At 51.4% G+C, this 13270-nt stretch overlaps 2 protein-coding genes across 3 annotated transcripts; one reads left to right on the forward strand and one right to left on the reverse strand.

Annotated features, from left to right (window-relative positions):
* Positions 1 to 80: 80 nt before the first annotated feature.
* Positions 81 to 6577, forward strand: NELFE (negative elongation factor complex member E). The gene is made up of 11 exons (XM_012741134.2): positions 81 to 190; positions 631 to 713; positions 2442 to 2511; positions 2602 to 2747; positions 3183 to 3257; positions 3381 to 3418; positions 3598 to 3905; positions 4018 to 4162; positions 4326 to 4380; positions 4631 to 4733; positions 6407 to 6577. The coding sequence occupies exons 2-11, from the start codon at positions 639 to 641 to the stop codon at positions 6502 to 6504; spliced, it is 1113 nt and encodes a 370-aa protein (XP_012596588.1). The 5' UTR covers positions 81 to 190; positions 631 to 638; the 3' UTR covers positions 6505 to 6577.
* A 143-nt stretch (positions 6578 to 6720) lies between these two features.
* On the reverse strand, positions 6721 to 12893 carry CFB (complement factor B). 2 transcript variants are annotated; one of them, XM_012741123.2, is made up of 18 exons: positions 12687 to 12893; positions 12365 to 12598; positions 11788 to 11973; positions 11483 to 11653; positions 11145 to 11246; positions 10912 to 11048; positions 10479 to 10617; positions 10011 to 10142; positions 9465 to 9566; positions 9252 to 9389; positions 8659 to 8756; positions 8398 to 8515; positions 8033 to 8186; positions 7846 to 7922; positions 7553 to 7653; positions 7319 to 7451; positions 7189 to 7238; positions 6721 to 6930 (listed from the first exon to the last, which is right to left on the reverse strand). In XM_012741123.2, exons 1-18 carry the CDS (start codon positions 12748 to 12750, stop codon positions 6775 to 6777), a joined length of 2292 nt encoding a protein of 763 aa, XP_012596577.2. In that variant the 5' UTR covers positions 12751 to 12893; the 3' UTR covers positions 6721 to 6774. The 2 variants fall into 2 exon arrangements, with proteins under 2 accessions (XP_012596577.2, XP_012596576.2); XM_012741122.2 differs by having other exon boundaries at positions 11483 to 11656; positions 12687 to 12892.
* Positions 12894 to 13270: the final 377 nt, after the last annotated feature.

The raw sequence follows: 13270 nt of genomic DNA on the forward strand, positions 1-13270 counted from the left end.
GGCGCGGCGGAGGAGCAGATGTGGCCGGGCGGGTGGCCGGGCGGAAGTGCGCCTTGGGCCGCCGTGCGCCTTGGGCCGCCTTGGTTACCGCGTTCTCCGCCTCTCGCTACGTCATCTCTCTGAGCCCGCTATTTGCGGCCAGCGCGGGCGCCGCCCGAGACCGTGGGGGTCTAGTTGCCGCCCCCCTCAGGTAAGGCCTTCTCCTCCTCGCCCTTTGCCCCTTTTTCCGAGTCCCTTCTCTTTTCTTCCCCCTTGCGTTGCTCTGAGAACGCTGTGCGGATTCTACTGCATCCCCTACTGTTCGAACCCCGCGGTTGGCCGTACTAACCCCAGCGGGGATAAGGGGGTCGGGTGCCATCATCTTGGCGACGGAGGGGGTGTTTTTCCCTCCTTGGGCCACGTGGTACCCCGAGGCGCTGGTGTCTGTGATCCCTGGAGAAAGAAGGAATGCTGGTTGATCCCGACAAGTGGGAGCTATGGATGGCAACCTGGTTTAAGCAAGGGCTAGGGAAAGGCCAAAAGCAGGTGTAGGCAGGCCTGGAGGGGTGGGGTTGGGTGCAGTGTGGATGGCGTGTGAACCCTGGGTGGTGACAGTGGAGAAAGATGTCTTGGGCCCTGCCCCTGAACCAGGAGCCACCATGTTGGTGATACCCCCCGGACTGAGCGAGGAGGAGGAGGCTCTGCAGAAGAAATTCAACAAACTCAAGAAAAAGGTGAGGGAGTGTGTGTGGACATGGCGCAACCTTTCACAGACTCTGCACTCTGAGAACACCTGGGGTGAGTGTGAGGGGATGGGGGATTCCTCTGGCACATACCTGAAGATGTATCACCTCATAGTGTAGCTTCAAGGGCTTTCCCAAGTCTTGGTGTGGGCCTTCTCTCTTTACTGTGTAGTCTGCCATGGAGTTGTCTTTCTTTCCTGTGACTTTTAATACCACCTAAGAGCTGGTGATCCCCAAGTTTAGTTTTTCCAGGTCCATCCAGTGTCTTCCTGATAAACTTCAGATACTCAAAATTGAAGCTATCACCTTCCTAAATATTCTTTTTCTCCTATTCTCCCAAATATTGTTTTTGTTTTGTTTTGTGATTAAGGTATTCTTTATTAAGATCATTAAAAGTTGTTGAAGCAACTTTATATTATAAAGGCACAGGGACTAAATATTCTTGATCTTCCACATAAGACTGACTATACTCAATTTTCCCGTGTGTTTGAACTCAAAATCTCATCTCCCGCTTCTCCACTATTTGTATAGCCGAACATTTGCCAAGTCTTCTTGATTCTTCTTTTAAGTAATGTGTCCTGTTTATTCTTTCCTGTGTATTTCCCAGAGCAGGGCTTTACTGACACTCACCTAGGCTGTTATAATGGTCTTTCGTCAAGTTCATCAGTCTTTTTTGAACAGACTTCTTCACTCCTGCTAAAATAATCTGTTAAAAACACTAAACTCTGCTCCATCTGTTTCTCAAAACCCACAGTGGTTTCTTATTGTCAATATAACAAAGCCCCAAAACCTTAGCTTGGCATCCCTGTTTAGTCGAATAGAACTATTCATTACTGCCAAAACATGCATTCCCAAGACCTTCTTATGTCTGCATCTTTGCCACCCTGTTTTCTTTGTCTAAAATACCTTTCTCCTCTCTGTGTTGTGCAGATTTTACCTAGGGCCTAATTTAATAGCCATTAAGCATCAGAAAATCTTATTGTTTTCAGGTGTGAGTAATTTGCACCTGTTATAATCATTCTTGGCAATTCACACTAGTCATTTTATTTGTCAGACTATAAGCTTCTTGAGGCCAAGAGCCACCATTAGACTTCTGAATATCCACGTTACAAAATCATGACTGACTGGGTCTCATTAAATATCCAGAAGATGGATGCATGAAGCCCCCAAGAAAAGCACAGAGGCTTATACTTAACTTACATTTTATATCCTGGAGCTCCAGTCCATGATTGAATGTTTGTCTTCAACTTCAAAAATGTAAGACTCGAGGCCAGGCGTGGTGGCTCACACCTGTAATCCTAGCACTCTGGGAGGCCGAGGCAGGAGGATCACTTGAGCTCAGGAGTTTGAGACCAGCCTGAGCAAGAGTGAGACCCTGTCTCTACAAAAAGTAGGAAAAATTAGCCGGGCATGGTGGCACATGCCTGTAGTCCCAGCTACTCGGTAGATTGAAGCAGGAGGATCACTTGAGCCCAGGAGTTGGAGGTTGCTATGCCTGACTCTGTCTAAAAAAAGAAAGATGAGACTCTGGAAAACCTCTGGATTCTATGGTTTGGCTAGATTATGTATTGTTGGCATTGTACATGATCTCTGGGACCAGATGTGAAAGGCAGAGCTGTCTCAATGCACCACTCTGGGGACACCGAGAAAGATGTCTCTAGAGTGATGCACCCATGGGGTGGCCCTCACTGACCCCTCTCTTCTCACCTTCATTCCCAGAAAAAGGCATTGCTGGCTCTGAAGAAGCAAAGTAGCAGCAGCACAGCCAGCCAAGGTGGTGTCAAACGCTGTGAGTGACAGGGAAAATAGGGATGGACTGGAAGTGGGCTGCTTGGGGCTGACCTAGCCAACATAATGCCTCTTCCCCTCGCCTCTCAAGCATTGTCAGAGCAGCCTGTGGTGGACACAGCCACAGCAACAGAGCAGGCAAAGCAACTGGTGAAGTCAGGAGCCATCAGTGCCATCAAGGCTGAGACCAAGAACTCAGGCTTCAAACGTTCTCGAACGCTAGAGGGGAAGTTAAAGGTGAGCACAAGCAAAAGGATTGTTCAGGGGACCTTTGACTTGAGAGGGCATCCCTCCAGGTTGGAATGGAGCTGGATTTAGGGGAAAAGAAAAGCAAATTGCTATAAACATTCTGAGTTTCAGTTTTCTTATCTGTAATATGAAGAAAACTGGCTGACTCCTAAATTTTTCTCCATTGTACACATTCTGTAAATTAGATTCTAGTTCTTTTAATGTTATGCTCTAAGGGATTGAATGGGCTGAAAATCATCAGATTCAGGAGAGGTTTACGTAAACTAAATAGGTGTACGTCAGGCCACTTATAAAAAGTACCACATAGTCATATAAGAAATATACATAGAATTAAAAGAAAAAATAGAGAAAGCCAAGAAGAGAGGAAGGGAAGAGGAACATTTCCTGTTCCCATGCTGAGTTAGGTCCCCGCCACCTCTCCAGGACCCCGAGAAGGGACCAGTCCCCACTTTCCAGCCGTTCCAGAGGAGCATATCTGCTGATGACGACCTACAGGAGGTACTGGGTCCTTATTCTGTGTCCGTGAGGGGCTGGGGATTGAGGAAGATGAGAGACCTGCATATTTTGGACCACATGTCAACAACTGGGAATGATCTTAACTGTTTTTGGTTTCTTTTTCAGTCATCCAGACGTCCCCAGAGGAAATCTCTGTATGAGAGGTTAGAGAGTTAGCAATAGGACCGGGCCCACTTAATAGCGGGGTTGATTGCCTAAGTCCTTGCGCGGTGCGGCGCTGGAGTGAAAGGAGCTGAGCTGCTGAGGGCATGCTGAGTCTCCGCAGGGTCTGGGAGGAGGAGATATAAGCCCCCTTTGATCCTCACTGTCTACTTCTCCCCAGCTTTGTGTCTTCCAGCGATCGGCTTCGAGAACTGGGACCAGATGGAGAAGAGGCAGAGGGCACAGGGGCTGGTGATGGCCCCCCTCGAACCTTTGACTGGGGTTACGAAGAACGTGGTGGTACCCACTCCTCAACTTCCCCTCTCCGAAGCCATAGCCGGGACCGCAGCCATGAGAGGAACCGGGACAGGGACCGAGATCGAGAGCGGGATCGAGACCGGGACCGAGATCGGGAACGGGACAGGGATCGGGATCGAGACCGGGAGCGGGACAGGGATCGAGAGCGAGACCGAGAGGGCCCTTTCCGCAGTGAGTGATCATGGCTGGAGGGGAAGGTGACCTCGGCGAGGGTTTAGATGGGTCCTACCAAATGGCATGTGAGATGGGCTATGTCTTGTTACTATGATTCTTGATCCCACAGGGTCAGACTCATTCCCTGAACGCCGTGCCCCTCGGAAGGGGAATACTCTCTATGTGTACGGGGAAGACATGACACCCACCCTCCTCCGTGGGGCCTTCTCTCCCTTTGGAAACATCATTGATCTCTCCATGGACCCACCCAGAAAGTAAGGATGACAACGAGGCATGATGAGAAGTCCTGAGAGATCCCTGGGGTATGGGACCTAGGGGTGGAGGCCGCGCTGCCTGCAGCAACCTGTGAGCACTGAGTTTGGTTGGGTCCAGAAGAGTCTATAGGTCCTCCACTAACCCTGTTTTCTCTTACCCCAGCTGTGCCTTCGTCACCTATGAAAAGATGGAGTCAGCAGATCAGGCTGTTGCTGAGGTTGGGACTTCCCAGATCTGTTTTTCCCATCCCTCCTGCCATCCTCATGTTTTCTCCTTAAAATACTGGGAACTAGGAGGAAATTGGTTCCTCTTGACAGAGAAAGCCTCTCCCTATAAACACAGAAAAACTTCCATTCTCAGATCTGTAGTCAGTCTACTCCCAGGATAGCAACCCCTGGAACAACTTCTTTGGTTTTCTGTAATGTTTTCCTTCCCTATCCTCTGCCTCTTCCCCTCTTCTGTTCCAGCTCAACGGGACCCAGGTAGAGTCCGTGCAGCTCAAAGTCAACATAGCCCGCAAACAGCCCATGCTGGACGCCGCTACTGGCAAGTCTGTCTGGGGCTCCCTTGGTAAGAATTGGATTTTTTCCTGCCCTCTTTCCACAACCCACCACGTCTTTTTTTTTTTTTTTTTTTTTTTTTTTGAGACAGAGTCTCGCTTTGTTGCCCAGGCTAGAGTGGGTGCCATGGCGTCAGCCTAGCTCACAGCAACCTCAAACTCCTGGGCTCAAGCGATCCTCCTGCCTCAGCCTCCCGAGTAGCTGGGACTACAGGCATGCACTACCATGCCCGGCCAATTTTTTGTATATATATTAGTTGGCCAATTAATTTGTTTCTATTTATAGTAGAGACGGGGTCTCGCTCTTGCTCAGGGTGGTTTCGAACTCCTGACCTTGAGCAATCCGCCCGCCTCGGCCTCCCAGAGTGCTAGGATTACAGGCGTGAGCCACCGCGCCCAGCCCACCACGTCTTTTTGTTCCCCCGTACATGCCTGGATTCCCTGGAGGGGATAGAGGTCAGAATTTGTGTGGAGGCTATGGAAATGGGAAGGAGAATTGCCAGGCTCTATTAGTTAGAGGTAAAGGAAGAAGGAGAGAAAAGGATTGAAAACTCCCAAAGCAATGACAGAAACAGGTAAGAAAATGGGAGTTGGAGTCAGTTTGGTGAGGAAGATGACCATCTCATGAAGCGGGTTCATTTTGAGAGAGTGTAGAGGGGATTTCATATTTAAAATTAGGGATCTGAAACTCAGGTTTGAGGTGAGGAATGAAAATATAGGTTAAAGTCATCTGCATCACAGGGTGTCTACAAAACAGTAACATCAGGGGAGACTGATTTTGGAGAAAAGAACGACCCAGGACTGGGCTTGAGGAATAGTCAGGGGCTATGTTAGGAAGCAGGACTGTACTCCTCATGCCCCACATGTCTCCAGCTCTCCTGACATGTCAGGCTGACATTGAGGATGCAGCAAAGGAGGCAAGAAGGGTCAGAGGGCCGGAAGCAGCACCAGAGGGGCCAGGGCCACTGCCAAAGGACACATGCTTTGAGAAGGAGGGAGTGGTCAGCAGTGTGGAGGTACAGAGATCACAGAGAGGGGGCCTGGCATGGGTGGTATTCTTTCTAGCCCCAGGGCGGTAGGGATGAAATCCTTGGATGGGGTGAAGAGAGGGAAGTGTCCAGTGGTGGAAGGGAAGAGGAGGAGGAAGAAACAGAGATGGAAGGGACAGTGCTGAGGGCCAAAGCTACACCCTTGATGAGCTCTGGTGGGGTGGTAGCATTTATTAGTGTGAATAACCCATTTTACCTGAAAATAGATTTTTCCTGGGAAAGGAGTGAGCAGAAAGAAGGGCCCTGTAGATAAAAAGAAGTGAGCAAGACTGGCCCTGCAAAGGGAGGGAACCAGAATTGACCAGCATATCAACAAAGGGCCACAGAGAGTTTTTGATTTTTAATTTTTGACATACCAAAAGTGGCATGTTAACATCATTCACATGTCTCCACAATCACAACATACGGAGTTTTTCTGAGAGTAAAACATTCATCACAGTATCCACACGTGTCACAATAACAGCTTCCACTCTCCTTCGCAATGGTTTGGTGGCCACTGTTCAAGGGGGCTAAGAGGAGAAAGGCCGTTCTGACCACCAGGGCGCAGCGCCAGGATTGCTGTGGTCAGGCTCTGGGCCTCGGGTCTGATCAGCGAACTCCTTTAGGTCTTACCTGTCTCTCTCCTCCTTCCCTAGCTGTCCAGAACAGCCCTAAGGGTTGCCACCGGGACAAGAGGACCCAGATTGTCTACAGTGATGACATCTACAAGGAAAACCTTGTGGATGGCTTCTAGGGAATGGAGCTGAATTCCTTGTGCCTCACATGCCCCCAATGCTGTCTCAGTAAAACACTGAGGTGGAAGCTCACACATTTCCCTCAGCCTCTGGTTTTTCAGCACTTGGGATTGGGGTTAAGCCTTTAAAAACAGCTGTCAGATTTGATCTCAGTTGTAACAACATGGGCAGTGCACATTCCCCACTCCCTGACCCAAAAGGATCTGGAACACAGGTATCATCGCAGCTGTTTTAATTCAGTGCCACACCCCTTTCCAGCAAGAAACCCCTTAAAGAAAACCCAGCTCTTCATGTTTGAGTTTCTCCTTCAGCCAGGGCAGCACTTGGAAGAGGTTGATGTGAAAGTCTCGGGCATGAGCAGGTACCTGCTGCTGCCGTTTTTGGTTTTTGCAGACATCTACCACTCCCCAGCTGATTACGCCAACCTGCAGAGGCAAGGAGGAGCCATGTGGATCATTTGGTAGAATTCCTTCCTGATCCCAGGAGCTTGGTTGTTCTCACTTGAGTCTGAGCTGATCTAAAATAATTAGACTAGGCATCCGGCTCAGCGCTGTGCTCCTCTCAGCCTAAGGTGAGGCAGGCGAGGCCCACCTCCTGCTCCTGGCCTCATGCATGAGCTCTGCTTTGGGGCCCATGCCTACCACTTGGCATCTCCCCCCACAGAGAGGAAAGGGAGAACTCACTTGAATGAAGCGACTCCTCTTGTGAATAATCAGGGGGCCTCCAGAATCACCTATGTAAGAGGAAAAGCTGTAGGGAAAAGGACTCTAGGGCCTCAGAAACTTGTAGTACAACCAAAGAGCCTTCTCTCACCTTTGCAAGTATTGGGGTCAGAGTAGGGATTCACCCCTCCAGTGCAAAGGAACCTGGGGGTGACCACCTCAGAGATGTCCTTGACTTTGTCATATCCTGGGGCATATTGAGCATCTCTCTCACAGCTGACTTTCTGTAAGAAGGTGGGAGGGACAGGAGAAAGGGGTTGGTGAACAAAGGTGGCTTAGGAGGGATTAGGGCCTAGAGGACCACCTTAGGATCCCCATTGCTCACCTTATCCCCATTCTTGATGTAGACCTCCTTCCGAGTCAGCTTCTTCTCCTCCTCGGACACAAACAGAGCTTTGACATCCATTGCAGGGAGCAGCTCTTCCCCTGGGCAGATGGGCAGACTGGGTCACTTCAGCTGCTCCCACCACTATCTCCCCATTGACTTATCAGCAGTTGTGCCGCAAGGCCTTGCCATGAGCTAGGCCCTGGGCTGCACATCTGCTCCTAGTGCACCTCCCTCGTGCCCCACTTGTCTTTTGGGTTCTCATCCTTGTCCTCTCCCTGAATATGTCTCACTGTGTTGCTGGCAAGTGGTTGTCTGAGGAAGCCTCAAAGCTCGAGTTGTTCCCTCAGTGCAGGGGAGGCAAATGGGCCTGTTCAGGAGAAGGGGACTGTCAGGGACAGCAAACTGGGCCTGCCCCTCACCCCAGTGTTCCATCCTGCCTTCCCAAGCTTTTCCTCCTCAGGGCCCAGCTTCTCTCACCTGAGAGTCTGGTCATACGTCAGCTTATTCTTGAGCTTCACCAGGGCCACGTCGTAGTCGTAGAATTCAGGAATTCCTTCTGCCTTTTTCCTGTTGATGTTATACTTTGGGTGAAATAGGACTTCTTCTATCTCCAACTCCCGCCTCTTCCCTCCTGAAGTAGAAGAGCAGAGGTATCACTTCTCGGTGGGCAGCCTCCTGCCTCTGGCCCCATGTCATTCCTAACTTAAGTCTTCCCCATCCCTGACTGTTCTGGGGCGCAGGGGAAGGGGCTGCATTTAGGGCAGGTGGAGTGTGGCATCTTGAGGTGGGAGGTGTTGCCCACAGAGTAGCTGCAGCTCAGGCCCGGTCTGTTGCATCCTTACCCACGCTGACCTTGATGGAGTGTTTCTGGTCATCCACAGTGAAACAGTGTGCTGCTGTCAGCACAAAGTACTCAGACACCACAGCCCCCATGCAGTTCTCATGTCCCTGTGAAGGGCGCTGAAAACAGAAGGGCAGGGGTGAGGGGGGATTCAGGCTTTCCCAAATCACAGTCTAATATGAACATTTTGCCCTTCCCCTACCCCCATTTCACCCCGACCTCACCCCCCAACAGGTCCCCACTGCTGGGATGCTGTGCTTACAGTGACTGAGATCTTGGCCTGCCATGGTTGCTTGTGGTAATCAGTACCTTTCCTGTGTTCCCAGACCATGCCACAGAGACCCAGAGACTTGCTTTCATCTAGCAGAAAAGGAGAACAGGCTGAAAGCTGGGAACACTTCATACTCAAATGGCAGCAGCCTTCTAGGGAAGGGTCCCTGCATGTTGAGCAGAGGCTGACGAGGAGAATGGGAGAGGCCAGGGCATTTGTCTCCTCGTGCTGGGGGAGAGAACCGCTGTGATGTAGTGGAGAGGGCTTGGGCCTAAGCTATCAGAGGCCAGGCTGTTTTCAGACCCAACCCTGTTCATAGCTTGCTATTTCTTGACCTGTTTGGGCCTGTTTCTACTTTTGTCAAATGAGGGACAATAGATCTCTGAAGTTGCTCAGAGCTCTTTGATTCTGAGATTAGGGAATAGACAGTGCCAGGAAACAGGAATAGTGACACTTGAGGCAGAGAAGGAGGAATGAGAAAAGCTTCCCAGACTGCTAGGGCTTTGGGAATAGAGGAGAAATGAGTGACTTCAGGGCAGTCTGAGGAAAGTTGAGTTGTTAATGCCTTTCTTGTATCTTCCTACCAATCATTTGGTAGAAAACATCTTCCAGGTTTTCCATATCCTTGACTTTGAACACATGTTGCTCATTGTCTTTCTTGGAAGCCAAAGCATTGATGTTGACTTGGTCCACCAGAGGCCCGACCCCAAACACGTAGACGTCTGAGGGAGAGAAAGGAAGAGTGAGGGTCCAAGCCCTGAGGAAGAGCAGTGCTGGGTCCTGGGCAGGTCACTCACCCAAATAATCCTCCCTTGGGTTTTTGCGATCCCTGCCAATGTTCAGCAAGTCCCGGATCTCATCAATGACAGTGACTGGGTCCCCACCCATGTTGTATAAGCCTGCAGAAAGGGACCATGAGGGTGAGAGATGAAGAAGAAAGAGGGTCAAGAAAGATCCATTGGCTAGAAGCAGTGACACACATGGCTGGGTGAGGAGGGGATGGAGGTGGCAGATTACAGAGGGCTTTAGGGAGAAGGGTCCTCCCTTGTAAAGGGTCACAGGAAAGCTCAACAGCCATCTCTGATCTGGCTTTTGGCCAGGAGCCAGGGTATTAAAAGGAGAATACTATGTTGGGAGAATTCACAGCTTTTCAGGGACAAAGGTCATACATAGTAAGAGGCTTAAGGGCTGAGGTTTGTGGAAGTGTCTGTTAATAGTCAAGAGGCTGCTTCAACTAAAAGGGAAGGAGGGCACCCAGGGACCCAACTATGAGTCTAGTGTTACAGTGGACTTTAGGGCTACATGCTGCTCTGAGAGGGCGGGCAGGAGAGATCCCTTCTGACCATCAGTCATGAGGATAATGACATGGCGGGTGCGGTTCCAGCCTTCAGGAGGGGCGTCCCCTGGCCAGCTCATCATGCTGTATACTGCCTGGAGGGCCTTCTTGGTGTTAGTCCCTGACTTCAACTTGTGGTCTGTGCAGAGGGAAAAGGTCATCACCTCACCTGGTCTTCCACACCATCCTTGAACCCCAGAGGCCTTCCAGTGACTGGGATTCCTCACCTTTCAACTTTTTGCATTGATCAGCATCCCACTGACTTCCCTTTGGCCACAAAGTGGCTCTACCAGCCCCTAATAGGTTCCCACTAACCCCACTGCCCAGTGAATCTGCTGTTGAACTTTTGACTACAAAGTGGTCCTCCCTGTCCTTCAACATAGTCTCACTACCCCCTCCACACAATACTCCTGAACCTTCTGGCCTCTCTGACCCCAAAGTAGACCTCCCACTGTTCCCTTCCCTAACCTCTGACCTTCATAACTGATTTCGTTGAGCTTCTCAGTGACCCAGTCTGCATCACTGCTCTTTTGATCAGACACTCTGATCAAAATGATGGGGTACGTGGCATATGTTATTAGACCATATCTTGGCCTCACCCCATAACTCGCCACCTGTGGTGAGGGAACAAGGAGTCAGGGCATTGAAAGTAGAATACTATGATTTGGAGAATTCAGCAACTTTTCTGGGACATGGAAGGTCGTAGTAAGAGGCTCAAGGACTGAGGTTCATGGAGAAGTCTGTTCACAGTCAAAAGACTGCTTCAAGTAAAAGGGAAGAGGACAGATAGGACCCAGAGATTTTCTGGGGCCCTGTCGTTCAGAAGGGCTAGGATTATCAGGGATCTAGTCCTAGAAGGACAATGAGGTTTATACAGAGTCCCAGGTTCAGGGGAAGGGGTACTCTACCTTCTCAATTAAGTTGGTTAGACACTTCTTGGCCCCCGTGAAGTTCCTGGCCCCAATGCTGTCTGATCCATCCAGCACCAGGTAGATGTTCATGGAGCCCGAGGGATCCAGGACAATCTTCCGCTTCTGTTGTTCCCCTAGATGCCAGCAGAGAGACTCAGGCTCCAGCGCTCATGGTTCTCCTGCCTCATCCTCCCCAGTGCCCCCACCACCTCCCCTCCCTGCATCCAAACCTGGGCTGTGCCCATCCTCAGCATCGACTCCTTCTATGGTCTCTGTCAGGGAAGACAGGAAGGCTTCTGCCACCTCTTGAGGGGTGTCATACATGAAGGAGTCTGGGAGAGATCAGAAATCAGGTCAAATGTCTAGAGTAGTCAGGTACACGTGACCAGAGAGACAGGATGGTGAGTTTCCAGGGTGAAAAGGGCTCAGAAGTGAGATAGTCCTACAAGGAGGTTTAAAAGAAGTGAGGAAGGAGCAGGTTAAGGTGAGGAGAGAAGACAGTACCCTAGTGTGGGGACAGAAAGATAGGAAAGCAGGATCTGACCTGGATTCACAGGTCAAGGGTCACCTTGGCAGGAAGGCTCCGTCCCACTCCAAGAGCCACTTTCTTGACATGTTCGCCGCTGGGAGCCACGCAGGGTAAGGCCCCGGCTGCAGTGGTAGGTGACACTGTCTTCAAGGCGGTACTGGCTGCCCACCTTCCTTGTGCCAATGGGGATGCCTGGGTTGGGGCAGTACCCTGCTGCAGAGGCATGAAACAAGTGAGTGGGCCTGAGGCCCAGAGGGTCAGGCAGAGAGCAAGATTTAAGGTACCCATTCCTCAGGCTGGAGCACTGTCAGAAACAGGGTGATGAGGGAGGGGACACTTCTCACCTCCATCTTCACAGATTGCCGTTTGCCCATCCCACCGGCCATTTGGTTGGCAGGTGCGATTGGCAGAGCCCCGGAGAGTGTAACCATCAAAGCAGCGGAAAGAGATCTCCTCACTCACGTTGTAGTAGAGGGACCGAGGCCAGTATTCCCCATTCTCAAAGTCCTGTGGTCTTGGGCAATGAATTGCTTTGGGGAGGGAGACAAGTAGACATCATCCAGAGGGAAGGGCTGGCTTAAGGGTATCCCTCCTAATCTCAAAGACCCTGTCCTGAGAAACAGCACATTCCCAGTCCCACAAGAGCAGCATCTACAACCTCTCATCCCATGGGGGCTCCTCCCTCCATTTCTGAGTGTCCTTTAATTTCTAGGGCAGCCTGGAAGCCCAGGGTAAATGCTTAGTAAAAGTTAGCTCCTCTTCCTCCCCTGCCTGCCCTGCTAGCACTGCTCCTGCTCCTGGTCGGCCCACCTTGTCAGCCTGCCTGGTCTCAACACAGCTCCAATCTCATCCTAGTCCTGGCCTTGCTGCTACTTGCTCATCCCTCCCTGAGGCCACCACCCATGCTCACTGCCCTCAAACCTCTGCACTCCGCCTTCTTGACAATCTTTTGGTCTCGGGTCTGCAGGGTGCTCCAGGACCCTGTGGATCTGCAGGTGCGAGTCTGCACAGGGTATGGGTAAAAACCAGAAGGACACACGTACTCCAGTGCATGGCCCTCTTGGAGAAGTCGGAAGGACCCACCTTTGATATCTATTCCTTCCAGAGAGCAGGGGCCTTGGGGCTGGGCCAAAGGCACTGGAGTTGCACTCACACCTAAAGAGAAAGACTGATTAAGCCTGGCCCCACAAGGCCAGGGAGGGATGCTAGGGACAGCAGGAGGGGACAGGAAACCGTTGCTTACCTCCAGACAAGAGGCCCAAGACCAAGGGTACCAGGCAGAGTTGGGGGCTGAGATTGCTCCTCATGATGGTGGATAGCCAGAGAGCAGCAGGGACTGGGGTCAGGATGGCCTGTCCAGGCTTGCTCTGTGTGTTTGCTTGGCTCTGTGTCCAAGCTGAAACTGTAGACCTGGGCCTGATGGCTTTCCCTCCCTTCCCCTGCCGCCACCAGCCCCCAGCCTTTTATGCAATCTGTGTCCTGGCACCTGTGGCTGCCCCGCCTGCCCCTCCTGCCCTGCCCACATCACTTTCCCGGAACATCCAAGCGGGAGGGCCCCACGGAGCTGCCAATGGAGGAAATAGGAACTGCACAAATCCCACCCTTTGCTGCCCAAGGTCCAGGACTCTCCCCTTCAGCACCTCCTCTCAGGCCCCAGCTCCTCCCCAACAAGCCCAGACCCCCCACTTAGGGAGCAGAAACAAGGCCCCCAGCTAGCTCCCCTGTTGACTGTGCGTGAAGGGGCAGAGTCCAGCCACTGTTTGTCCAGTGGGGTCCCTGACCTGCCTTTCTGCAGTTGTGGAGTCATTTACGCCCTCCCCTCCCCCA

The sequence above is a fragment of the Microcebus murinus genome, chromosome 5, assembly GCF_040939455.1.
Source record: "Microcebus murinus isolate Inina chromosome 5, M.murinus_Inina_mat1.0, whole genome shotgun sequence".
Lineage (NCBI taxonomy): Eukaryota > Metazoa > Chordata > Mammalia > Primates > Cheirogaleidae > Microcebus > Microcebus murinus.

Bases quoted from the DNA above. Each gene is read 5' to 3' on its own strand.
- NELFE (XM_012741134.2), top strand. From the start codon at position 639: ATGTTGGTGATACCCCCCGGACTGAGCGAGGAGGAGGAGGCTCTGCAG. The intron at 3,258-3,380 runs GTACTGGGTCCT...TTTCTTTTTCAG, and splicing joins CTGATGACGACCTACAGGAG to TCATCCAGACGTCCCCAGAG. The intron at 4,163-4,325 runs GTAAGGATGACA...CTCTTACCCCAG, and splicing joins TCCATGGACCCACCCAGAAA to CTGTGCCTTCGTCACCTATG.
- CFB (XM_012741122.2), bottom strand. From the start codon at position 12,750: ATGAGGAGCAATCTCAGCCCCCAACTCTGCCTGGTACCCTTGGTCTTG. The intron at 10,618-10,911 runs GTAGAGTACCCC...CCCTCACCACAG, and splicing joins TAACCAACTTAATTGAGAAG to GTGGCGAGTTATGGGGTGAG. The intron at 8,757-9,251 runs GTAGGAAGATAC...CTTTTCTGCTAG, and splicing joins TGTTTTCTACCAAATGATTG to ATGAAAGCAAGTCTCTGGGT.